This window comes from Callithrix jacchus, chromosome 9, assembly GCF_049354715.1.
Source record: "Callithrix jacchus isolate 240 chromosome 9, calJac240_pri, whole genome shotgun sequence".
Lineage (NCBI taxonomy): Eukaryota > Metazoa > Chordata > Mammalia > Primates > Cebidae > Callithrix > Callithrix jacchus.
This window is the reverse complement of record NC_133510.1, coordinates 43,548,921-43,575,947: the sequence shown is the minus strand read 5'-3', so window position 1 is coordinate 43,575,947 and position 27,027 is coordinate 43,548,921. Positions and strand designations below refer to the sequence as shown.

Here is a 27,027-nt window from a genome sequence, read left to right as displayed (position 1 = left end):
TATTAATAATGGCCGATCAATATTTTGTGTATTTAAAATGGAGAACTCTATAAATATTTATTGAGTTTACTTGTTCCGGATCTGAGTTGAAGTCCTGGATATTCTTATTAATTTTCTGTCTCGTTGAGTCTAAATCTCGTTATGGGTCTTATGGATCTGGGTATTAAGATCTCTTATTGTTGCATTGATCCTTTTACCAAGCATTGGGGATTTAAAGGAATGTTTTAAATGGAAACATGCTTTGGTTCGTAAGGAAGTACATTTATTTCCATTTGTCTCATCTGATTCATAGAATGTGAACCCTAGGTGCTGGTGACTTCTTAGGATTTCCAAGCTGCTCCTTTATAAGTATAGGTAACTGTGTTGCCACTTTCCTGATGTACTTTCTTCTTTCTTCTTGGACAGGGGCTGATTCAGGAGATCAATGAATTGAGGTTGAAAGTTAATGAAATGGGCAGTGAAAAACTTCTGTATGAAAAAAAGCTTGAATCAACCAAAGTAAGTTTTTCTCACAGGTTAACCTTTTCAGACAAATGACTCCACTATTCATCTATGACCAGTAATATAAATAAGATGTTTTCTACTTAATGTATGATAAAGAAAGTATTTTAAAAGTAAATGAAGCTTCCCCCAAGCTGGAAACCTTCTTGAATTTAAACACCACCCATCTGAATTGAAAAACAAGGTTTAACTCACCCAGAACATAACCTGCCCTTTCTCTGAGTTGTATCTAACCTCCTTTATAAATGGATACTATTTTCTTGGTTATTTAGCTTGTCTTTTTCTCTGTAGTTTTCTTTCACTCCTCTGTCTCTCTACCAGTCTTTAATGGCCAAACTTTCTAGCATGAAAATCAAGGTGGGTCAGATGCAGTATGAAAAGCAGCGGATGGAACAAAAATGGGAGTCACAGAAGGTGTAGTAGACGTTGGGTGATGGGGTCCATGGCCTGTTGCTTTCTGGCTTGTGTTGTTTTGCTGTGATGATGTTTTTAGTGGCATGTGCATTCATTCTGTATGTGTGTCACCTGTTGATTAGGAATCATCTCAATCTGATGGAAGGGATAGTGGGATCCCTGATGTTGTTTTCAGAAACCATGCAATAGTGAAAAATAATAAACAAGTAAAATGAAAAAAATTATAAATTAAATTTTACTCTCTTAGACTGAGACCCAAGCCTAGTTAAATACTTGTAAACATTCACCTGTGAAAGAATTCTGTTTTATATCCGAGGTAGAGATCACTTTCCTCTTTAGGGACTTTCTTGAAGGTACAGCAGTTGACATTATCATGGCTGTGAATAGAAATGACTGCTGAGAAGCAGCACGGTGAGAACAGGTTCGTACTTCCTGCCACTGCTGCTGGAAATGTTCTGAACTTGTCCACTCTGCTCCTACCAGAAGTCAAAACTATAGGGCCAACTGCCTCGCTTCACTGGAGAACTACATCTTCTCATAGTACTAAATGTAATAAACATACTTTTAGAGATTCTGAAAGTAAAGTGTGATATCGAGTATAAAGCCGTACTTCTTAGAACTGCGTAGCTGTTTTCTGTGTTAAATAGAGCCAGCAAAATGTGTTTGCTAACGCTAATTCTTTACTGAAATGAAACTGAAAATTTAAGTGTTAGTACATAGAGGGATGGACTTAACATCTTACACAGTTGTATAGTTAAAAATTAGAAGAGGACTTAAATATCTGTTTTCTAAATTTATTTTTCCCATTATTGTAGGAGATTCTGTCCTTTTATCTTAGTGATGAGGGTGAATTATTTAGTTCTATGATTTAGCTAAAGTTGTTCATGACTTGCTACCTTACCCATTAATGAAACTCTGTGCTTGTCAAGGAAGCACAAGTGCCATCTTGAAATGCTGAATAAATGTCAAGCTAGTCTTTTTCAATTTGCATTTTATTTGGAGTTTATGACACTAAGTATCTAATTTGATTATCTTCCTTGATTAACTTTGTTGTAGTTTTTAATTTACCGTAAGATTTAAACCTTAGGGCTATCCCATCCCTAATTATACTTTAAAAGATATCTTTTTAATTTGATTAGAAAGAAACTTGAAATAATTATACCATAACTATTATAAATGGGACCTCTGCTAATAGTCTTGCTTCCTGCTTTTCATTGCCTTTGTCTGATTTCTGATGCTTGCCTCTAAATTCTTGTAGATTTTGTTTCATTCATAAAATCTGATTATTGATTTATAGAGCTAATATGCTCTCTGAATGTTCTCTTTTAGTCATGATCTGCTGATTTTAAATGAATTTGTAACTCCTAGGATGAACTGGCATCTTTAAAAGAACAACTAGAAGAAAAGGAATCTGAAGTAAAAAGACTACAAGAAAAATTGGTTTGCAAGATGAAAGGAGAAGGGATTGAAATTGTTGATAGAGGTAAGAAGATATATTTCATATTTGTCATCTTATTTTGTTAAAGTCCTCCAAAATCTATAAAAGAAACTGATGATAGTCAATGTGTAGTTTTAGCCTAAAAGAAAGAGTAGCAGAATCCAGCCAGGCCCAGAACCACAGGGAATTCTCCAAGATTCTCTGCTGTGACTGGGAATCCATTAACTTCCTCTTCAGCGCTGGAAAACGGGGATTCTGCACTTTATTCGGTGTTTAAGATTACTAGACTGTAAATTCTCATCACAAGGATGGACCTGTCTCAATTGCAATGCAAGGGAATGCTAAAAGAGTTAAAAAGAGCCATCACTGTCCCAGGATTATTGCCCTCAGAACTGAAATTAGATAAAGTAAGGGACTTAGAAATGTTCCTGCCCTTTTGAGAGGGGAAAGATGGCTCTGTATCTTTGGAAAAATTAGTAAAAAATTTATACCAGGGATTGAGCCCTCCACCTTTTAGAAAGCAAAAATGGGCTAATTCTGTTTTGGAAAAATGCCTGAATTTGTCCAAATATTTTTTCATATAACTGAAGAAGTTTGTTCTGAGTATTATATGGACCATAATTTCTAATAAAGTAGGTTGTACATGATAGAAAATAGCCTGAATGAAATATATTTTTAAAATTATATTTGGAAATATATGTGAAAAAATAATTTTTATATTAAATATAAATATATAATTCTATATTTCAAAATATAAAATTTGGAAATAGATGTTAACATCTGACAACACTTGTTTAAATTTAACCTTTCTTTGTAATTATGAATGATGACTGTGGCACTGTGAGATACCAAAGCAATTTCTGAGTCATTCAAAGCAGTACAAATTCTAGTCAGTGTAGCTTTGTTACATGTTTATCTATTATGTGAAAATTAATAACATTACTGTCTGTCCAATGAGGGACTTGAAATTGATGATCTCTAAAGTCCTTTTTGGCTCTAGAATCCCATGGCATTATATACCTGTAGGTATCACAGTTCCCTGTCCGTCAGAAAATTCATCAAACCTGAGGGAAATGGATTCTCCCCAACCCTTTCCTGCGCAACCCATATCACCTACTATATGGCATATATAGAATTGTGTATTGATAAGGGACATTCAGAAATGGGTCATGCTGATCATGCTTTTATGGTTTTAAGAATAAAATGGGCTGGGCACAATGGCTTACATCTGTAATCCCAATACTTTGGGAGACTGAGGAAGGAGGATCGCTTGAGGCCAGGAATTCAAGACAAGCTTGGGCAACACAATGAGACCCTGTTTCTACAAAAAAAAAAAATTAATTTGAAAGTTTTAAATTTCAAATTTCACCAGGCATGATGGCTCACTCCTGTAATCCCAGCTACTTGGGAGGCTGAGGAGAGAGGGTTGCTTAGGCCCAGGAGTTCAAGGCTATAGTGTGCTATGACTGTGTCACTGTACTTCAGCTTGGGCAATGGAGCAAGATCCTGTCTCTAGAAAGAAAAAAAGAATAAAATGGCATCACAGGACTTGTGGGCTAGAAGATATTAGAGTAATGTCATCCAAAGTCTGATCTGAGGACTGGAACCAACCTGGCAACTGCATGTTACTAGTGCCCACCAGCTAAATATGGGGATTGAGAGCAAGTCTTTAGAACCTCATGTCAAGGTGATATTGGGATGGCATCCAACTGCATCCTCAGTGGACTCATCTCATTGGACAGGAGATAGATCCTTTCAGTGTTGTTGAACTTGAGTGGTGAGTTGCATGTAACACAAGTAGCGTTTAGTTACCTTCGGGAGGACCAGGTATCAGACTGTGACGGAAATATAAAAACAACCAAAATGACATTAGCTAATTTTTTATTTATGGTATAAGAAGCACTTGTACTCCATAAACATAATTTTAATGTGAGAAAATCAAGGTCCAGAAAGATGAAGTGAGAGAGGTAGTAATTCAAATTTAAGTCTTATATTCTCTTTCTAACCTCACACAGAGTATTATTGTACCATTCCTACAGTCACAAAATAGTGCTGAATAAGTTTTTATAAGGTTAGATTTCCTTTATTTTAGGTAAAAGGAGACTAAATAATAGTGATTTGAAAATATTTATTGTTGTAATATATGCTAACTTCCAATTTGATGGGTTTTCCTGCGCAGATGAAAATTTTAAAAAGAAGCTCAAAGAAAAAAGTAAGGTTTGGTGCATTTCCATCAGCCTTTACATTCACCAAAAATACTACCTTGGACTGTTCTTTGCATGTGTTTTAAAATATTCCTGTCACCAAAGATGTAAAGTTGCTTCATCAATAAGCCCTCCATTTCTTTAGAGTGTACAAAACAGAGGGTGGATAATAAAACAATAAGGTAAAAGATTATTTTGAAGATTTTGTCTGATTCAACCCTTCCACTCTACAAGGTACAGCAGGGCACACAGTGTTGTGGATATAAAGAAACATTTTCCCTGCAGTTTAGGTGATACAGCGTCAGAGGAGAAAATCACTTTTATACTATGAAAACTCACGATTTTAAAGGTTTGCCAGAACTGAAAGATAATTTTGAAATTTGCTTTTGCCTTTCAGTGTTCTGAAGTCCACTGTTTGTCTGAGATCCTATTTGTCTAGAAGCTCCTTTGAACATATTATCTTATTACAACAGAGATTATATCCAGCTTATTAATAGAGCCTGATTATTTAATGCAATATCAAGATAAATCCTGCCATATATGGTGGGAGGATCATTTTGGAGGCCAGGAATTCAAAACCAGCCTGGGCAACATAGCAAGATCCTATCTCTACAAAAACATTTTTAAATTAGCTGAGCATGGTGGCACATGCCTGTAGTCCCAGCTACTCGGGAGGCTGAGGTGGAAGGATCACTTAAGCCACAGGCATCCAGGAGTTTGAGGCTGCAGTGAGCTATGATCTTGCCATTGTACTACATCTGGGCAACAGTGAAACCCATCTCTTAAAAAAAAAGAACATTAAATCCTTAGGGGCTGTTTTCCTCAGACATTAAATTCTCAATTCCTATAGAATATATTTTAATTTTAAATGTTACAGCAGTGCTGAATGATGCACCACTGTTTTAAAAATTATCTTAAGAAGACTGGGTGTGGTGGCTCACTCGTGTAATCCCAACTCCTCAAGAGGTTGAGGTAGGAGGATCACTTGAGCCCAGGAGTTCAAGGCTACATTGAGCTGTGATTGTGCCATGAATTCCACCTGAATGACAGAGTAAGACCCTGTCTCTAAAAAAAATATTATTTTCAGTAATTTTTTTTTTCTCAGAAGCAGGCAACTTTATTGATTTGTTTTTTTCTGTTTCAATTTTTTAGTTTGTGATTTCACTTTGAAGTGACTTTTCATTTACTTATTTATTTGAAACAGGGTCTTGCTATGTTGCCCAGGCTGTTCCCAAACTCCTGAGCTCAATCCTCCCACTTCAGCCTTCCGAAGTGCTGGGATTACAGGCATGAGCCACCACACCAGGCCCTGGAGTGACTTTTCATCTTTAAAATATTTACGGTTTTTATTATTCAAGTAACATGCTTTTGTATTTGAATATCAAATTTTAAGGAGAATCACATTCAGCTTACTTTGGCCTTTATGTCTTGAAGTCTATCTTAAGGCAGTATTGGAAATGAAGTTTATAGATGAAGCAAAGTACTTATTATTCTTATGTATGGAACCACAACCAGCTTCTTAGCATGACTACTCATGTAAATACTACACTCCGTCAGGCGCTTACCATTCATGCCTCCATCTTGGTTATAACTATCATTTTCTCTGCTTTTGTCATTATATATACCATTCATGGCTTTCACGCACTGCTCTATAAATTCCTTTTTTAAAAACATTATGTGTTTATTACTATAACACTGAAATTTCATATTCAGTGTTCTCATGAAGATTCTCCTGTTGCTTTAAGAGAGGAGAGCTAGTTCTCACATACCCTTGTTTTCTTTCTAGAATGGCAGCTGTTCAGGTGAGATAAAAGACGTCCATCTTTTAAGATTTTTTTTTTTAAAGAGAATATGGATGTTAAATATGCCCTTTTTAAAGAATAAATAAAAGAAATCATTAACATCTTTACCTTAAAACATTTCTGTCTGGAGAGTAAATGACTTCTTATCACTGTCACACGTGTTAACTAAACTGACTTCTGATTTGATGTTATTTTCAGACATCGAAGTACAAAAAATGAAAAAAGCTGTGGAGTCTTTGATGGCAGCAAATGAAGAAAAGGTATCCAGATGAAATTTAAATACACATGTAGATGTTTTTTTAACACCATTTCGACCATTCCCTGCAGTTTCATGAGCTATCCCATTTTAAAAGAACATACCCAGAACACTGCTAGCAGTGAGGGGCAGGTGTGCTCTCTCCACCCAGCCGTGCTGTTGTGCACAGGAATATGGAGCAGCAGCACTGGCTCCACTGAGAACTCTTGCCCCTGTGTATTCAGGAAATGTTCAGCCTGTCTGATCAGTTCTGATCGGTTCTGCATATTCAGGTGACATATAATAGAGAGGATACATTCCGTAGTACATCCTGTCTGTGGGCACTGACAATTCTGGGCTTACCTGCAGGCTGCGAAGGAGGGAGCTCGTGAAAACCTCAGCTTCAGGGTCATGGTAATTTTCTTCTCCATTTAGTCATTATTACACTCCTGGCCTGTTTCACATCTGTGATTGTCTCTGCTCTCCTGAGAGAGTAAATATCAGAAAACAGCGGCACAGGCTTTACTTTAGCTATGTTGGCCTCATTCCAAGGTTTCCACAGGTTACCCCCCACCCCAGTTGGTTCTTGTTACCCACATCTGATGTTTATCCTGCTAAGGGCTGGGATGCAGTTACCCCACGAAAGCAATGGGTTTCTTCATGGCTTACCTGACCATCTACCTCCATATACCTAGCAGGCAGCCATAGTTGTGTTCAGCTGATGTCACCAGAACGTCTCTCCCCTTACCTGCTTGAATGAATAGAACTAGGGGACATTTTCCCAAAGAAAGAGTAACTTCAAGGAAGTAAAAAAAAAACACAAAATGCCAAAGAATTTTGGCTTGATCATTTTTCTCTCAAGAATGAGAGTAAGTTTCTTTCTCACATTCTAGGTTACTCTTTTTTTCTTATCTCCTTGTTTATTTTTGCCTTGAATCCTCTTTATTGCATGGAAATAAACTGATTGTCATACCCACTCATATAGGCTCTTTCTTGCTAATGTTTCCGACTATTGAATAAAAAGAAAAGTAATTAGCAAGTTGCCCGCTCTTTTATTTTTTAAAAATCACTGAAATTCATTTTGTTTTCATTTCTGTCCCTCAAAAAGCAACCGCAAACAAAACTCCCAATGTTGAATGAGGGCTTATGAGATGCTCAAACTGTTATAGGAGCACCCAGAGTAACATAACTTCCTCATGCCTTCAGGGGTTCAGAAGACTTCAAAGAAGACATATAAGCAAATTCTGGGGAAAAGCAAGAGTTGTTCATTGGGATTTAAATAAAGGTTTCTCAGGCAAAGAGTCCACGAGACAAAACTTGTCTCAAGACCACGCTTGAAACAACACGGTGCATAATGGGATGGTGCTGGCACGTGAGATGCTGGTGGAGCAGGGGCTGTGAGGCCGACCACAGAGCTCAGTGGGGGGCAGGCCACTTCGGACGCCATGCTCATGATTTAGGGTCTTAGCACGTAAACCTTAAGCAGTGACATGATTGAGTTGCCATTTTAGAAAGCTAACTCTGGTAGCAGAATGGGAGAGTGAAGACTGGCAAACAGTGAAGAGTCTGTTAAAATACAGAAATGAGGGCCGGGCACGGTGGCTCACGCCTGTAATCCCAGCACTTTGAGAGGCCGAGGCGGGTGGACCACGAGGTCAAGAGATCAAGACCATCCTGGTCAACATGGTGAAACCCCATCTCTACTAAACATACAAAAAATTAGCTGGGCATGGTGGCACACGCCTGTAATCCCAGCTACTCGGGAGGCTGAGGCAGGAGAATTGCCTGAACCCAGGAGACGGAGGTTGCAGTGAGCCGAGATCGCGCCATTGCTCTCCAGCCTGGGTAAGAAGAGCGCAACTCTGTCTCAAAAAAAATAAAAAATACAGAAATGAAGAGGGCTTGAAGTAAGGCAATAGCAGTGAAGTGGTAAGGTGGGAAAAGGTTTTAGAGAAATTTATGGGTTGACAAGATTTAAGATCTCTGGATTTGAGAAACAAGAGTAAGTTCCCGGCTCGGGCAACTGGGTCAGTGGATGGTGCTCTTAAGGAGTTGGAGAGCCAAGCACAGGCTCAAGTACTAAAGGGAAAGAATGAGCTTAATTGTAGATATAGTCCAATATGCTTATGGGACATTGTAAAGGAGATTTCTTATGGAAAGTTGGAACATGAATCTAAATTTTAGGATTAATATGGAAATATAGATTGGTGGGGAGTGAACCCCATCAATTTTAGGAGAAATGCAGAGTTGTAAATTGGTGGAGACTAAGCCACAGTTGAAGTGTCAGTTAGTTTTTGCTTTGTGACAGACCACATTTATTATTTCTTGTACTTCTGTGAGTTGGCTAGGTGATTATTCTGATTTGGCTTAGCTGACATCTACAGTCAGCTGGTGGCTTAGATGAGACTGCATGCATAATTTAGGATAGTGTCACTTACATGTCTGGTGATTGACAGCCTAGTTTAGGTTGGCCCCAGCTAGGAGGACTTGCCTCTTCTCCAGATGATCTCCCATCCTCCAGTAGACTGAGCTAGGCTTCCTCACGTAGTTCCTCGGAGTTCCCTAGAGCCACGCCACAGGGCAGCCACAAAGGGCAAATGCTCCTCAAGCCTTTGCTTGAATCAAATTTATTGATATCTCTTTGGCCAAAGCCAGCCACATGTCCAGTCCCAGAATGAGAATGGGAGAAGCTAAGGAGGCCATTTTCATAACACAGTTGAGCACATGGGAAAAGCAAAGAGGGTCACAGACAGAACCTGGTAGCTTAGCATTTTATAGTCCAAGAAGTTAATGGGGGTTGTGGAAGTTTGACAGCTATCTGGTCAAGGGATTAAGAAATCAAAATGAAAGAAAGGAAAGAGTGGATGGAGAAGTGAAAGGAGAGGGAAAGAGTGAGGTCAGTCAAGTGCCACAGAGAGGTCAAATTAGAAAAGGTTGGGACCGGACATGGTGGCTCATGCCTGTAATCCCAACTTTTCATGAGGCCAAGGTAGACAGATTACTTGAGCCCAGGATTTCAAGAGCAGCCTGGGTGACATGGTGAAACCCCATCTCTAAAAAATATGAAAATTAGCTGGGCATAGTGGTGGATGCCTGTACTCCCAGCAACTCAGGAGGCTGAGGTGGGAGGATGACTTAAGCCAGGAGGTTGAGGCTGCAGTGAGCCTAGATTATACCACTGCACTGCAGCCTGCATGACACAGGGAGACCCTGAAAAAAAAAAGAAAGAAAGAAAGAGAGAGAGAGAGAGAGAGAGAGAGAGAGAGAGAGAGAGAGAGAGAGAGAGAGAGAAAGGGAGAGAAAGGAAAGGAAAGGAAAAGAAAAAGAATGAAAAGTGTTCATTGTTTTTAATAGATAGGCAGTCACCTTGGTAGAGGGTTTTGAGAGGGGAGAAGCCAGATGGTGATTAATGATGGCTAATAAAGACAGAAGATGGAGGCCTTTCTTTCAAGGTATGACTTATAAGTTAGAGAGGAGAGCAAATGAAACTAAAGTTTTTTTTGTTTTGTTTTGTATCTTATTACCTTGTTTTGTTTTTGTTTTTAAAGATGCCAGTTAAAGGATAGGATCTCTAAATTTAGAGGTACTTTTTTCATATCTTTAATGTATGTGGGAAACATAGTCTAGTTATCACCAGTTAGTTCTGCTGAAGCTTAGAAGTATTCTTTAAATAATGTAAATAATGCATATCTCCTTATTCTTTTTTTAAAATGCTCTCTCAGCAGAATCATGCTTATTCTTTATGTAAAAATCAGTCACTTTTAATCTTTTATGATCATAGGATTAAAGATTATAATTTATTTTATTCCTAGGATCGGAAAATAGAAGATCTTCGACAGTGCCTGAACAGGTACAAGAAAATGCAAGATACTGTGGTACTGGCCCAAGGTAAAAAAGGTAGAGTGTAATTCTAAAAGTTTTTCTACTTTGCTTGATTCTAAGTGGCTATAAACTTACACATTTGGTCTCAGTTTCTTTCCTGGATCATACCCATTGTCACAAATTAGGTAGCTCATTTGTTAATTGAACAATTAGCAACTGCACTCTACCAGAAAGTGTCCAGGCTCAGGAGTGAGTGTACTGTAGAGTCATTGGTTGGGGAGCGCCTCTCTAAGGAGTTGAGATAGCATTCCAGAGAGAGAAAATGACAGCATAGGCAAAGAACCCAGGGAAAAAGAATGTGGCATGCTTAAGAGGAAGAACACCTGTGCAACTGCAAGGTGGTGAGTAGTGGGGAGAGGGGATGAGATGAGACCGTATGATGAGCAACCACTGGTCGTGCAAGGGGTGGAGTTCAATCCTTGCTCAAATGCAGAGGGACTCACTGAAGGGCTTTAAAAGTCAGCAGTGGCCAGGGGTGGTGGCTCATGCCTGTAATCCCAGCACTTTGGGAGGCCAAGGCAGGTGGATCATCTTTGGTCAGGAGTTCGAGACCAGCCTGACCAACATGGTGAAACCCCATGTCTACTAAATACAAAAAATGATCTAGGCGTGGTGGTGGGTGCCTGTAATCTCAGCTATTCAGGAGGCTGAGGCAGGAGAATCACTTGAACCTGGGAGGTGGAGTAAGCCGAGATTGCACCATTGCACTCCAGCCTGGGCAACAGAGTGAGACTCTGTCTCAAAAAAAAAAAAAAAAAGTGGTCAGCACCATGATCTGTCTGACATGTGGGCCATGGAGGGAAGTGAGCAGTATTGGGAGCAGCAGAAACCAATTCAGAGACTTGCATGATTCCGAGTGAAAAAATCTAGTAGTTACTAATTGGGAATATGTTATGGTGGACTGGCACAGCAGTGTAATGAGATAGAGGAGGAGAGTGAAGAAGGGGAAAGAAATCAAGAAAGACATTTCCAACTAAAGCAGCTGGGTAGGTGATGGTTCCATTTACTGATATGCAGAAGCCCAGAGAAGGAAAATTGGTCTGGGTAAAGGGGATTGAGTTCAGCTTTGATCATGGTAAATTCAGAAAAATCCTGTAAGACATATACATAAAGATAGTTGTGCATTTTGTTGTATTTATTATTTTATCTGCAGATGGGCCCATCAGCCATCTTTAAATGTGGAGGAAATTTGAAAGTGCTCTTGTTTTTTAGTAATGCATAGGTTGAGTTATCTGCTCTTAATGTAAGCACTGAAAATAATTCTTTTGTGAGTTCCCCATGAAACACTCAGATTTTGAATTTTTAATTTTGATTAGTTAATAGAGAAGAAGAATCCTGCTTTGGATCAGGATTTTTGAAAAAAAATCAGCAACATATTTTTGTATGCAGGATCGGGCATATTAGATTTTATAAATATCTGAGTAAGCAAATGAACCTCTAACTATCAGTGTTGACTAGCAATTCTCATCACTCAGCATTTTCCATGCCTTCAGAAGAAAAGTCTCTATTCTATGGAATATTGCAAATTTGTAACTGATTAACTTTACATATGCATAACATTTAAAATATTGTTTGATTTTATAGAATTTCAACTGTGCAAGTCTTATGTTTAAAACCAAGGCAGAAAAATATTAATTCCTTTAGTTAAACTATATTGTAAAACATTTGGAAAATAAAGGAGATAAAAATCACTCGTAATTGCACTGGAATGATTACTATTGGCTTTTTTGAGTATTGTTTCTTTCTAGCTTTTTTTCCTCTGCATACGAACATGTAAACAAAAGAGGTAGTTTTCAACCATGTACAGCAGCATAGCTTTTCATAAACCATTGAAAACTGTGTTCTGTTACAATAAAGAGTTGTCTAAACAGTGATTTCTCACTAGGAGTCATATTTAGTTAATCCTCACCCAATTCTAATAACACGAAATTCTATTATAATTAGGATAACATTCTAGTGAAACCTAAATTAAGAAGCTGTGGTCTGATTAAGATCTTTAAACAAGTGCTCTTGTTTTGCCATTTCATATTATTTGTAGATTAGAGTCTTAAGTATCATTTTTTTTCTTTTTTTAAAAAAGAGTACCTGGCACTGCTCTGTTCAGCAGTTAATCCTTTTCATCTCTAGATATGTAAAAAAAATTCTCAAGGTTGCAACTTTGGTGAATATGTGGTTGCTTTTATCCATCAGACTTTTTTTTTTGCTTTAAAATGGCATAAAAGGATCCACTTGAGAAATCAAAGGTCATCTGTCTTTTTGCTTTTCCTGTTCTCCTTTCTATGTTTTTTCAAGAGCACAACAGTGATGAAAACTAAGTTTTTTAAATGGGACTTTGTTGCTATTCGGAATTTGTTTTTTGTACCAGGTATTCTTCAGCTTGATTATTTCTATACTAAGAATCTTGAGCTCCTTATTTTAAAACAAAATTACAAGAGAGTTGTTGGAATAAGTTAACTTTAAATTTTCTTTCAATCTGATGAGTCAATGAGTATGACTTTGTCTATTAATATCACAGGTACCCACTGCGGCCCAAGAGCTCCTGGGCCTAGGTGTTCACAGCTTCAGATGCTGTTTCCTAGGTCCTATGTTGTTTTTCAAGGGATGCCAGGAGAAGCTCCAGAAAAAAATTTTATGTTCAATATAATTGGGATTCTTATCTTCTTGTCAAAGTGAAATATAAATGAAAACCTACTGTTCTCTTCTCTTTGCTTTGTCTTTTCCTAGGCAAAGATGGGGAATATGAAGATCTGCTCAATTCCAGTTCCATCTCAACTTTGCTGGATGCGCAGGGTTTCAGTGATTTGGAGAAAAGTTCATCACCCACTCCAGTAACGGGATCTCCCAGTCATGACCCATTTAACACAAGTGTTCCTGAAGAGGTAGTAATAGACTTTTAAGATTTCCTTCATGTTGAAGAGACTGTGTTGTTGAAAGCTAAAGCACTGTTCATAACATGAAAAACATGGGTTCCTCTCTTGTTGTCATTACCAACTCAAGCGAAGTTATATACATAAATTGATTTTGGCCACTTCTGATGGCGACTCTGAAAGATAATTGAATAAAATTTTCCTCTGACTTCTTTAGACTTGGAAGAAGCAACTGGAAAGGAGTAAACAGTTATACACTCCTTACTTTGCATCAAACTGGCATCAAAATATGTTTGTTATCTGTTGTACACCACACCAAAACCTTGTGGCTTCAATGACAGCATTTCTTTTGCTAATGACTCTGCCGTTTGAGCAGGGCTCAGCATGAACATCTTGTCTCTACTTTATCTGGCATCAGCTGGAGTGGCGTGAAGGCCTGGGCCTGAGTCATCTGAAGGCTAACTCACTCATATGTCTGGTGGTTGAGGCTGGCTTTTGGCTGGGACCTCAGCTGAGGCCCCATTTAGAACAACTACATATGACTGCTTGGCTTCCTCACAGTCCTAAGGGTGAGCATTCCAAGAGGCCCAGGCAACTTTGCATCACCTGTTATGATTTGTCTCAGAAATCACATGACATCTCTTCTGCTGTGGACACAGGCCTGTAGGCCCACCCAGATTCAAGGAGAGGAAACATAGACCCTACCCCATGATGGACAAGTGACTACATTACATTGTAAGGACAGGTGGGATGGGATATATTGGTGCAACCACATTTGGAAAATACAATCTTCCACTCTACCCTCTAGCTAAACCACTTTATAACCGTCTCCCATGCAAAATACACTCGCCCCTTTCCGAAGACCCCTGAGTCTCATTCCAATGAGGCATCAGCATCCCAAGATCTTGTCATCCAGACCAGGTCGAGATGTGGGTGAAGCTCCTCAGGTACAGTTTTTTGCGCACAGCTTCTCGAGGACTATTCCAGTGACTTAAGGAGCTGTGGACTTCAAGGACAGTTATTTGTCCTCCACACATCCATATGATGGTTGGATAGACATAATGTTACAGCAGTAGCCACTCCCATTAAAAAGGGGGAGGTGGAAGGCTCACAGGTGTCACCAGTCCATAGCAGTTCCAAAATCCAGCCATGCACATACTGCAGTCATCTGGGCTATTGATTCTTCCTTCCAAGTCGTTCTTTCTTTGCCTATATTTGCAGATGAGTAGTTTTCTCAGTTTCGTGCCTGCAAAAATGCCCAAAGATGTCCAAATCCACCTCTTCATTTTCTACTATCTCTGTTCCTTTGAGTCTAACTTGGGATAATACTTAAAACATTTATGTAATCCCAGCATTTTGGGAGGCCGAGATGGGTGTATCACGAGGTCGAGAGATTGAGACCATCCTGGTCAACATGGTGAAACCCCATCTCTACTGAAAATACAAAAAATTAGCTGGGCATGGTGGCGTGTGCCTGTAATCCCAGCTACTCGGGAGGCTAAGGCAGGAGAATTGCCTAACCCAGGAGGCGGAGGTTGCGGTGAGCTGAGATCGCACCATTGCACTCCAGCCTGGGTAACAAGAGCGAAACTCCGTCTCAAAAAAAAAAAAAAAACATTTAGAATTTCATATAAATCATGTTATAATTTACTGTATTAGAGAAGAACCCATCCACAGCTTCACCATAAGCCTATCTCTAGCTAAGTTTCCCTACAAAGCTGCAATGGGACATCCCATTATTATTAGAGACTTTGATCATTTTTCAGAGATTCAATGAGACAGTACTACTATAATCTTCCAAAGGCTTTTTTTTTTTTCCTATTTTTATTTGTTTCTGGTCTAGTCCATCTCGAGGTCTTAACAAAGGGTTTTACAGCCACACCCTTGGCTCATCTGAAGACCATGTTTTCCTGATAGCACTTGTGCTTGGTCTTTGCCCTGAAACTGTTTCTTAATTTTAGTGTAATTTTTTTGTCTAGAGAGAGAGGGAATGGGAAATAATTTCACTGTCTAAACAATATTGACTTCCTTATATTTAGCAGTTCCTTTTTGGTCATTTCTCTTACTTGATCCCAGGAGTTCAAGGCTACAGTGAGCCATGACCACAGCATTGCACTTTAGCCTGAATGATAAAGTGAGATCCTGTCTCAAATAATAATAATAATAGAATGTTGGCCGGGCGCAGTGGCTCACACCTGTAATCCCAGCACTTTGGGAGGCCAAGGCGGGTGGGTCACGAGGTCAAGAGATCGAGACCATCCTAGTCAACATGGTGAAACCCCGTCTCTACTAAAAATACAAAAAATTAGCTGAGCATGGTGGCATGTGCCTGTAGTCCCAGCTACTCAGGAGGCTGAGGCAGGAGAATTGCCTGAACCCAGGAGGTGGAGGTTGCGGTGGTAACAGGAGCGAAACTCCATCTCAAAAAAAAAAAAAAAAAGTAGAATGTTGAAAGCAAAACATGTTACTGAAGTCTTATGTTAAATCATTGCAACATGCAGGGTAGGCTTTGTCATTCTTGTTTTACAGAGGGTGAAACTGATGAATGCCTAGTGAAGTGATTTGCTAAGATCACTGATCACTTAGACAACTGTGTCAGAGCCAAGATTTGAGCCAGGGCTTCAGGTTGTTTGAATTTCCTATTATTACCTGGGTACGGTAGCACAGGTATGTAATCTCAGCTACTCAGGAGGCTACAGCAAGAGACTGCTTGAGCCAAGGAGTTCGAGACCATTCTGGGTAACATAACAAGGTTCCATCTCAGAAAAGAGAAAAAAAATTACCATTAACTTGCCCAATGATACTTACTAAGTTTTATTCACAATACTCAGTGTCTTATTCAGAATCAAGTTCAAAAATTTTCTTCCTCCAGGATGATTCCTTGATTAGTATTTCATCTATGTAGATGTTTATATTCTGAAATCATTTTGCAAATATAGAGTTCTGAATACTGATTATGAGATTTTATCAATAGACCATTTAATTGTCTTACTTTTATTTAATTACTCTGTGACTTGTGTTTTGTTTTGATTGATTGATTTTTGACTTTTTATAATTACATTACAGTTCCACAGCACCGTCTTGCAAGTTTCCGTCCCTTCGTTATTGCCAGCAACTATAAGCATGGAAACTTCTGAAAAATCAAAGTTGACTCCTAAGCCAGAGACTTCATTTGAAGAAAAGTATGTCATTTATTAACAGTGCAATATAGCTGTTCAAAAAAGTAGATCAACCAAAGATGAGGATGTATTACATTTATTTACAGACATAGTTTTTACCTGGAGAAGCAAGAAACAGCAAGACATCCACTGGGGGATCTGTAATCAGTTCTGTATTAATGGAAATAAAAGGTGTGAAGCAGGAAGTAATAAGAGATGAGGCTGGGGAGGTGGGGTGGTCAGGTTAAAAAGAGATTTTGAGAAACTTGGCCAGGTGTGATGGCTCATGCCTGTAATCTCAGCTCTTTGGGAGGCCGAGGCAGGTGGATCACTTGAAGCCAGGAATTCAAGACCAGCCTGGCCAACATGGCAAAATCTCATCGCTACTAAAAATACAAAAATCAGCTGAATGTGGTGGCACATGCCTGTAATCCCAGCTACTTGAGAGGCTGAGGCACCAGAATCATGAACCCAGGAAGCGGAGGCCGAAGTGAGCCAAGATCACATCACTGCACTCCAGCCTGGGTGACAGAGTGAGACTCTGTCTCAAAAAAAAGAGTTTAAGGAACTTAGATTTTTATATCCTATGTCATGGGTTACTGTCAAAGGATTGTAAACTAAATAGTCACAGTCATTTACTATGTAAGGATGGATCTGAAGGGAACAGGAAAAGGGTAACAGTAGTTTGTCTGTAAGCAATTAGAATGCTTTGCCAACATATTCCCAAATTGTCTAGTCTTACATTAGGCCAAATAAAATAGAACATTAAAAAAAAATAGAAATAGCTTCCTTTGCACAATTTTTTGTTTTTGACATACCCGTTCACTTATAACGTATATGATGTTTTATTCATGAAGTTAATAATTACCTTTCGTTCTTTACATTTTAGTGATGGGAAGATGATCCTTGGTGCTACTGTTGATACTCAACTGTGTGATAGTCTTTCGTAAGTTACATTTTATTGGATGTAAAATATGTGATTGAGGCTTGAGAAAGAAGAGAGTTCTGTTATACTAACAATAACTAAATATTAACAGCAAATGACTGAGGCTGTTAAATTCCTGAATAAATTAATGCAGCTGTAATAATTGGGTGGGGGTGAAGGCGGGGAGCTGTAAGTTTACAAATAAATACTTGCTCATTTGTTGTTATCTCATGCTGGAATTTTGCAGGTCTTTAGCCTTCCTTCATCAGTTTTCATTTGAAGTTCAGTGCTCAAATTCACTTTTGTACTGGCATGTGTTGAGTCCAGTGGGAAGGCATCACAGAGAATGATGTGATGCGGGAAAAGCTGGGATGGGTTTTTTGCACTTTCAGTTTTGTGAGCTGACCTATACCTGTGTTTATCCAAGTCAAAGTCTGGATTAAATTAGGAAAGTGTATTTTCAGAGCAGTATTCAAAGATGAGATTTTTTCTTTTCTCACTATATTATCTTTTACTTTATTTTGGTAGTTGATATTTCTGGTGACGTATACACATAAATACAGAAGAAATGCCTTTTAGAAGTTTGTAAATTTGCATTTATATTCTGTTTTGTAGAGCCAAACACATGACTTCTGTCACTCTCTTTCTCTAAACTGGTCACATATCTCTGCCTTCAATTTTTTAGTAACACCGGCTCTATTGAATACTAATTATGTGAAAGAGAAAGTCTCTGGATGTTTATAGTGTCATGTTGCCTTCACTATCATAGAAAATGAATTATTATGGGCAGCATTAGCGATTCCTCTACTATGCTTTAATTAGAACTATAAAGTGAATTGCTTTGCCAGACTCAGAAACGTGATTCCCTTGTGAATTAAAAAGTAAAACTTTCATTCTTTATTTTAATTAGAAGGATTAGATATAAATAGTGCTTGAATATTTTTAAAGTTCCTAGTTTAAATGTATACATTCAAAGGATACACCACTAGTCCATGGAAAGCACTGGCTTATTTTTTAATATTAACATCACAAGGCTAGTCCTAAGTGTTTATCCAGCTCTTCTAACATGTGCAGGACAGTTAGAATTATTGGCAGGACAGTTAATCACCCCTGCTTTTAAAACAACTAAATGTTGTCATTTAGTTAAGCATATAAGTGACTGCCTGATTCCAGATTTTCTTTTATCACCAGGATTCAAGCCACACACAATTTTAGTGTCTTTCCAAGATGTTTTACTTAGTGGCACCAGAGCCACTTATATTATTAATCTTAATTGTTATTACTGTTATTTTTAGAACTTCAAGTCTGCAAAAGTCCAGCAGCCTGGGCAGTCTGAAGAAAGAGACGTCTGATGGGGTGGGTTCTGTGTTGTTGTTGTTGTTGGGTTTTTTTGGTCTGTTATTCTGAGAAAAAAATAGTTAGGGATCTTCATCTTTTCCCTTTTTGCAAATAAAACTCTTATGAAGAGTTTGTGGTTTCTCTAGTGGACAATTATTTGATATTAGAGTTAGCAGTAAATATTAAGAAGTATGAATATGAAGGATTGAAAATAGTATGTAAAACCAAAAATGGAGACTTTAATACAACATTTTAGAAAATAAATGATACTAAGATTTTGTAGCTTAGAAGTAGATATAAAATTATTTTAACTTATAGAGTTGTATGTGACAAATTCAGGATTATATAAAAGATTTCCTTCACAACCTCAAATATTGTTATTGCTTTGAACAGGAAAAAGAATCTATTCAGAAGACTTCAGAGGTAACTTTTTGTCCAAATTACAATGCCAAAATATTTCTACTTCCATTACATGTAAATTGCTTAAATGTCTCCAGTAGATAAAAACTTTCAGAACCTCTAAAACATTATGCTAAATGAGAGAAGCCAGACACAAAGTTCACATATGATATGATTCCATTTATGTGAACTATGCAGAACAGATAAGTCTATAGAAATAGAATGCAGATCAATGGTTACCAGTAGGGAGAGGAGGGAAGAATGGGGAGAAACTGTTTAAGGGGAAGGGATTTTGCTTTCAAATGATGGAAATGTTTTGGAATCAGGTAGAGGTGGTGGTTGCACAATGTCATTAACATACTAAATGCCACTGAATTGTGCACTTTAAAATTGTTAGTGTTGTTATGTGAATGTCACTTGAATAAGTTATTAAAAAACAAAACCATTATCTCCCAATCATGCTACTTCATGTTCTTAATGACCATAACTGAGCTTCCTTGGACGTCCCTTCTTAGATTACCATTAGATTATACAACCAGTGTCCATCTAAAGCAAACATTTTGGTGTGCTTCAAGATGTCATCAATATGTGCTTGATTCTTCTGTCCCCTGATTTTCTTTCCTTTATTTTGAGATAGTATCGCTCTGTTGTCCATGCTGGGGTGCAGTGGTGCCATTATATTTCACTGTAGCCTCAATTTCCTAGGCTCAGGTGATCCTCCCACCTCAGCCTTTCAAGTAGCTGGGATTGCAGGTGTGCACCACCATACTGGGATTTTTATTATTATTGTTATTTTAAGTACAGATGAGATTTGTTATGTTGCTGAGGCTGGTCTTGAACTCCTGAACTCCAGTAATCCTCTTAACTCTGCCTTTCAAAGCACAGGGATCACAGGCATGAGCCACTGTCCCTGTTCTGTCCTCTGATTTTCTGTCATTAACCTTGCAAAGATTATAGCCTGATAGGCTACTTCCAGATGGACTCTCTTGACTGTTGGCTCTTAGTACCTGAGTCAAATGTGGATAGGACTGACAAAGCAGCCAGTGATGACAGCTATAATTAGAGTCCTTTTTGTCCTCTCAGTTCAATAAATGGTTAAATGATTTGGATGTCATTGTTGAGCCGTGGATAGAAAGACCATTAAATCGTGCCATCTATAAACTTTTAGTTTCTATGATCTGCAAATATATAGAGTAAAATAACCACCTAAAATATCTATTTATTTATTTATTTATTTTTTGAGACGGAGTTTCGCTCTTGTTACCCAGGCTGGAGTGCAATGGCGCGATCTCGGCTCACCGCAACCTCCGCCTCCTGGGTTCAGGCAATTCTCCTGCCTCAGCCTCCTGAGTAGCCGGGATCACAGGCACACACCACCATGCCCAGCTAATTTTTTGTATTTTAGTAGAGACGGGGTTTCACCATGTTGACCAGGTTGGTCTTGATCTCTTGACCTCGTGATCCACCCGCCTCGGCCTCCCAAAGTGCTGGGATTACAGGCTTGAGCCACCGCGCCCGGCCACCTAAAATATTTATATCCCCTTACCCTTCTCTCTACTTCTGCAAAAAAAGAAGCAGAGGGCAAGAATTATTAGAGAAATGAGAGCAAGCAGACAAAAGCATCTTTGTATAAAATGCTAAGAACATACAGTGGGAAAGGACACCCGCTTCAATAAATGGTGTTGGGAAAATTCGATATCCATATGTAGAAGAATGAAATTGGACTCCACCTGTCACCATATCAACAAAAATCAACTCAAGATGGATTAAGAACTTACATATAAGACCCGAAACTATGAAACTGCTAGATGAAAACATAGAGGAAACACTTCAGGACATTGGTCTAGGCAAAGCATCTTTGAATGGTAAAACAATATAGCATACTATGTTATAGCCAGCTCTAATTGTTAAGTCAAAGAACCAAAAAGCTCAAAATGAAGTTGCTCAGTGTGCCTTCATTTTATTATTTTTGAGGAGAATATTTAAAATAACTGGAGTAGAATCTTCTTATACTGCTGGCATAGAAGTTTGGACTAATGCCTGCTTTGTAGAATAATTATATTATATTGGGCTTCTATTGGCATAGTTATAAGAATATAAACTGTATTATAGCTAAATATGTGGCATAATTGTTAGAAAAGTCAGAAATCTGCTGCTATTTTTCTGGTTATGTGACATTTCCATGTCTTTTGAGGAATGAAGCAAACAAAATTTAAGAATTTTTGTATCCTAAATATTTAAAGCCCTAAACATATTGATTCTAGATTAGCGATGAACATGTTTTTTTTTTGTTGTTGTTGTTTCTTAAGTAGCTTTCAGAACTGATTTTTTTTTCAACTTGCGATAAGGCATTTGACATTGGTAATCAATGTGTTAGTTCAGTTACTTTTTAAATAAACTCATGGATGTGGCTTGAGTATTTGCTGTTAGCCTGGCGTGTGCTAAGGATGCTATACCTGAAAGCTGTTTCACTATTCTTATCTGCCTCTCAGGACAGAGCTCCGGCAGAAAGCAGGCCATCTGGGACCCTGCCTCCCAGACCCCCAGGGCAGGTCACCTCCATGGACGACAACCCCTTCGGCACTCGAAAAGTCAGATCTTCCTTTGGCCGGGGCTTTTTTAAAATCAAAAGTAACAAGAGAACAGCAAGTGCACCGAACTTGGGTACGTGTGGCCAAAATGCCTTTGCCCTAATTCTTCCAGAAGAAGGAAAAGAGCAGTGTCTTCTCTTCCCTTATTCCCTCATTCATTGATTAATTTCTTTTTCTCAGAAACGTTTTTGAATGACTTAGGGGGAAGTTAACAAAAAATGCATCAGTGAATTTAATTTAGTGTTGTGAAGATATATAGATTCTCACCCTGCTCTCTCCTGTGATATAAACTTAGTGGAAAGACCTAAAATCATGATTCCCTTTGACTTCATCATGGCATTTCCCATCTATTGTAATAGTGGATAAATTAACACTGACATCGAGCCTGTGTGTAACATCAGAAGCACAGTGTGGTGCATGCCTCTCCTCGACGGTGTGCATCTGGCGAGGAGGAGTCTGATCTGTGTTTCATTTTGTCATCTCTGTGTTCTCTCCATTGGGCTGCGTGTGATTGTGTGCGTTGTTGGGATATCTGAAGATCGTAAACGAAGTGCCAGTGCACCCACCTTAGGTATTGTACCCCTGCATGCCAGCCTTTGTCAGCGCTGTGCTCCAAACCAATCTAATCCCTGCTCTTAGCATCTGTGATCTCTAGAAAGCAATCTGACAGCAATCAGAAAATGTAGTTCTCTCTTCCAGAGTGTTCTCTCTACCTTCTGCTAAAAAGGATTCTGTAGAGGCTTTGCTTCTAAGCCTAAACGCTGTTTTAACCAATGCTGATAACACTCACTATGTGAGTAGCTTTGAGAGGACATAGATGTGTGCAGCATCCCTCAGAGTGCAGGGCAGGAATGTCCTGGCATTGTACATTACAGCTCTTGCAGCCTTGAAGTGCACATTACCACACACTAACTCCCAGATCCTTACAGTCCGTTCTCCATGCTTACATTTCCCCCAGCCTCCAAAAAGAAATGTGTTTAGCCAAATAAGGATGTTTATAGAAGACATTGAATATTATAGTTTTAGGCTTACTTCTCATAGGGGAACATTCTTCTGACATTTTATTACTTTGAAGATGGAGATAATATTCAGTGATGACAGAAGAAACTTTACTTGATATCTGAGGAGTTACTCCTAAAGTGATTTTAGAAGAGGGACAGCTCAGTTTTCCTCTTTGTAAGGCAGGAGACAACTGGGGAAAAAAAGTTCTCAAAATAAAAAAGAGAAATATGGTGGTTTTAAGATGAGGATAAGCCAGGCAGCATTTTCAGGGGCACCTGTACCCATCATGGTTGAAGAATGTGAATTGGAAAAGTTCCTTTGGGTTTTTCCAATAGGTGCTGTTACCTTATGTAGATATCCACCTATCTATTCATGTGGACCGGCAAACGGGACTTCTCTCTCTCTGGATTTAAATGTCTAGAATGAACACTGGATGCATAAAATAAACTGATCTATTCAGATAACTATTTTCAAATAGTTTTTTTGCATCTTTCTTAGAAGAACTGTATTGTTAATGCTAAGAGGTAAATGCTGCTTATTATAACCTGTAATCACAGCTCTGCTTTGTAGAAAAACCAACTTTCTGCAACTTGTAGATCTTGCTGAAACACTGTTCCTGTGATTTTAATACAACTTTTACTTTCCTTTATAAAGCTTAAAATCTCACACTGAAGACAACAGTAGCCCTTGTGTTTGCTAGTATGGGATCGTCCACTAAGGGACAGCTAAAATAACTAAAATAGTTAATATTTGGAGATCTGAGATTGGCAAATGTGGATGTGATTATTTTAAGGTAACATCAACAGGCACTTACTTTATATCAAAAGAAAAATATATGCATATTCATTTTACTCTTAGTGCCTAGGATACAATAGATTGGAATACATTTCATAAATAAAGAATTGCTTGAACTAGGTTTGAAATAAGTGCCAAAGAAGAAGAAGGAGTAAAAGGAAAATGACATGAAGTTTGAGCTAGAGCAATAGGGGCAGTATTAGTTAGTATTAACCAAATGTCAAATAAGAACATTTAAGACAGGAAAAGACTCTCAGGGAAATTGGATGAGTTTGTGAAGTCCCAGATGTCCCAACACACTGAATTGGGAATATTACAGGCATTTAGATATAGAGCTTAGAGAGAGAGAGATTAGGCCCAGAGATTTTGATCCTCTAGAGGGCACTTAGAACAGAATCTTAAAATGCCATGGGGGAAGGTAAAAAAAGCAGGGGTGCTACAGCAGAGACACTATCAGATGACAGATGTAGGAGACTGTCATGTCAAGAAGCAAAAGGAGATGATTTTGAAGATGTAGGAGGTAATCGACAGTACTGTGTGCTGTGGAAAGATTGAAAATAATTCCATTATGAATTCAAATCACTCAAGGAAAGAATATGACAGTCCTATCACACTCTTAATCTCCATAGGGGTTATAATTTTATTAATTTTACACCGTAAACTATGCAACAGAACATGTGTGTTCCATTTTTAATATTTACAAGGTGCTCTTTCTAAATCACTGACTTATAGAACAATGGAAGAATTCTTAACAGTTCTAAAACCAAGGAGATTAATATCTTACCATGTTCATTCCATATTTTAACATTCATTGTCTTTATTCTGCTCTTGGAGTAGCTGAGACAGAAAAAGAGACAGCAGAGCACCTAGACCTGGCTGGTGCTTCTTCTCAGCCAAAAGATTCACAGGGGAACAGTCCCTTCCAGATACCACCTCCATCTCCAGATTCCAAAAAGAAATCCAGAGGTATCATGAAACTCTTTGGAAAGTAAGTAAAGCAGTGAACAAGTGGAATGGGCTCTGTCTTACATGTTGCTTAGAAGTGGCTGAAAATGGGTATGAACTTGTAAGGCCTTTGTATTCCTCTTATGGAAGAAAGTTTGGATTGTGATGTGGGATTTATTAACTCACTGGGTCTTAGTTAAAGTTTAAACTTAAATGTCTATGTTAACGACACAAAGAGGATTAGTTCCAGTAGCTGCACTAGTTAAAAACTCTGTGATTAGCAAGTCTAAGGCCTCCTCAGGTCTAATACTGGCCGTTTGTGTTATGTCTTCTACAGACTTAGGAGAAGTCAATCAACTACATTCAACCCAGATGACATATCTGAGTCTGAATTCAAAAGAGGAGGGACAAGGGCAACTGCAGGGCCCCGACTGGGTTGGTCTCGAGACTTGGGACAGTCTAACAGGTGAGAACAGCCAACTGATGAAGCATCATGACCTCACGGATCCTGCAAAGTTAGTACTGTCATGGAGTTAAACGAAGTCATTGCTTAATGCTGTCCTAGTGAAAGGAGGAGCCACCGTCTTTAGAGCAGTGCAATTTGTCCATGGTTAATGAACATACAGAAGGTGAGGGCTGTGTGAACTAGGGGAGGGACCAGAGCTAAAGCATCAGCAGCATCTGTGTTAGAATGGCTCTAAGACTTACATTTTACATAGATGGTAGTTGTAAGTACTCTAAAGCATAGTTTTGGAAAGATGGGATAGCATAATGGTTAAGAGTAAGTTCTAGAATCAGACCACTTGGATTTGCTTTCTGGCTTTACCATTTTCTACCAACTGGGTGACCTTGAGCAATGGCTTCCATGCCCTGTGCCTCAGTTCTCTCATCATCATAATTAGTACCTACCCCAAAAGCTGATTATGAATATAAATAAGTTAATATGTGTTAAGTATTTGGCAGATAATAACTGCTCAAGAGACATAGTATACAACAAAATTTATGAAAGCACTTAAAGACAAAAATTCTATCAGAATTCTTATATTTATCTCAAGACTATATAATATTTTATCCATTAAGACTTTAAGAACTGCTCCGACACTCTTATCAAAATTTAGGGCTGGCTTGGAACTACTACATCGACTCACTGAGCATAAAAGGGTGGGGTTGGCAAACATAAAGTACAAGGCATTGGAAACAAATCTTTTAACAGTGTTATAGGCTAGAAACCCTTTAAATACAGCCCCGCCCATACGGGTGGAACACTGAACGCAAGTTTCATCAAGGAGGAAACTCTCTTTAGCTTTCTTCAAATACCAAACAGTTTCATTTGCCATATGCTATCTTTGAACACACTAGAACTCCTTGTGCTCTTTAAAAAAAAAAAAAACACGTTCATCCCCTCCTCCGCACCCTGCCCCCACCCTGGAACAGGAACACTATTTGTGTATCTAGGTAAAAGAAAATAGGAATTTTGCTTTGATTATTGTTTCCTGCACTCAGTGACAACACACTGCCCTCTTCTCATTGGTTACCGTATGGAAAGAAACCATAATTCTGCTGAAGTTAATTCAAATTAGGCTTAAGTTTCTTTCAGTCCAACTGAGCTTCCTGTTTGGAAATCCAAACTTCAAACCACATTGGTTGAAACTGATACAATGACTTATCTTTGTCCAACTTAGTCTTTTTCTGTGGAACTTGCTCTGTCACATTAAATCTTTTGTGGTTTCATTTGAAATGAAGACAGTGGTCTTAGAAGATAACTTTCAACTCCAGTACCAGTCGTTCCTTCAATGTATGCAAAAAATTAAGCTTTTCATGGTCAACTGTGTATCACCAGGGAACTTCTATGTCTACTGAATGTATAAGCCACAGGATTGGCTTTGGATTATTTTTCATGCAATTACTCATTTTCTTGTAGTGACTTGGATATGCCATTTGCCAAGTGGACCAAGGAGCAGGTTTGCAATTGGCTCATGGAACAGGGCTTGGGCTCCTACCTGAATTCTGGGAAGCACTGGATTGCATCTGGCCAAACGCTTTTGCAGGCTTCTCAACAAGATCTAGAGAAGGTGATTGTTTCTCTGTTTTGTTTTCACAATGGGTACTGAGAAGAAGACAGTATGAATGTAGGGTTGTGTTATAATCCAGAAAGGGCAATGAGTGAAGCCAGTAAATACTCTCTAAACAAAAGGTTTGGTTTTCAGTTGCTTTATGCTTATTTTTTCTGATGGTCTTGGGAGGACCTGGTCTTGATAATTCCTTATGGAACACTTAAGCCAAGGGGCATTTTAATGAAAAATAATTACAGAAGAATAATTAACCTCATCTTTCTCAAAATCATTGTATGGCTTTATCATTGGCCTGTTTTCTCAATGTAATATATGCAACTCATTTCACTTTGCAAAAGGAAAAAAAAGTACCCTACAATTTATGTCTAATTATTTAAAATTTCATTCCAATTATAATATTTTGCACAAAGTAAGAGTCAAATTCTCTTTATGCATGCTACAGTTCCTAGCTTACAAAGA

General features: G+C 38.4%; 1 protein-coding gene across 50 annotated transcripts in view; it reads left to right on the top strand.

Annotated features, from left to right (window-relative positions):
• Nucleotides 1-27,027, top strand: part of PPFIBP1 (PPFIB scaffold protein 1) — a 184,655-nt gene that overhangs the window by 144,970 nt on the left and 12,658 nt on the right. For 3 of the 50 annotated variants that reach the window (XR_013522727.1, XM_035255971.3, XM_035255972.3), the window contains 16 exons: nucleotides 406-498; nucleotides 823-915; nucleotides 2,284-2,398; nucleotides 4,533-4,565; nucleotides 6,558-6,619; nucleotides 10,407-10,491; nucleotides 13,201-13,355; nucleotides 16,410-16,525; nucleotides 17,391-17,447; nucleotides 18,722-18,782; nucleotides 19,158-19,187; nucleotides 21,656-21,827; nucleotides 22,293-22,325; nucleotides 24,389-24,539; nucleotides 24,834-24,962; nucleotides 26,418-26,568. Coding sequence is in view for 43 of the 50 variants with exons in the window: in XM_035255971.3 (XP_035111862.1) it covers nucleotides 406-498; nucleotides 823-915; nucleotides 2,284-2,398; nucleotides 4,533-4,565; nucleotides 6,558-6,619; nucleotides 10,407-10,491; nucleotides 13,201-13,355; nucleotides 16,410-16,525; nucleotides 17,391-17,447; nucleotides 18,722-18,782; nucleotides 19,158-19,187; nucleotides 21,656-21,827; nucleotides 22,293-22,325; nucleotides 24,389-24,539; nucleotides 24,834-24,962; nucleotides 26,418-26,568 (1,536 nt within the window). In the remaining 7 variants the exon portion in view is untranslated. The remainder of the gene's footprint in view (nucleotides 1-405; nucleotides 499-822; nucleotides 916-2,283; nucleotides 2,399-4,532; nucleotides 4,566-6,557; nucleotides 6,620-10,406; nucleotides 10,492-13,200; nucleotides 13,356-16,409; nucleotides 16,526-17,390; nucleotides 17,448-18,721; nucleotides 18,783-19,157; nucleotides 19,188-21,655; nucleotides 21,828-22,292; nucleotides 22,326-24,388; nucleotides 24,540-24,833; nucleotides 24,963-26,417; nucleotides 26,569-27,027) is intronic. The other 47 variants (XR_013522732.1, XM_035255981.3, XM_078339042.1 and 44 more) reach the window with 30 other exon arrangements.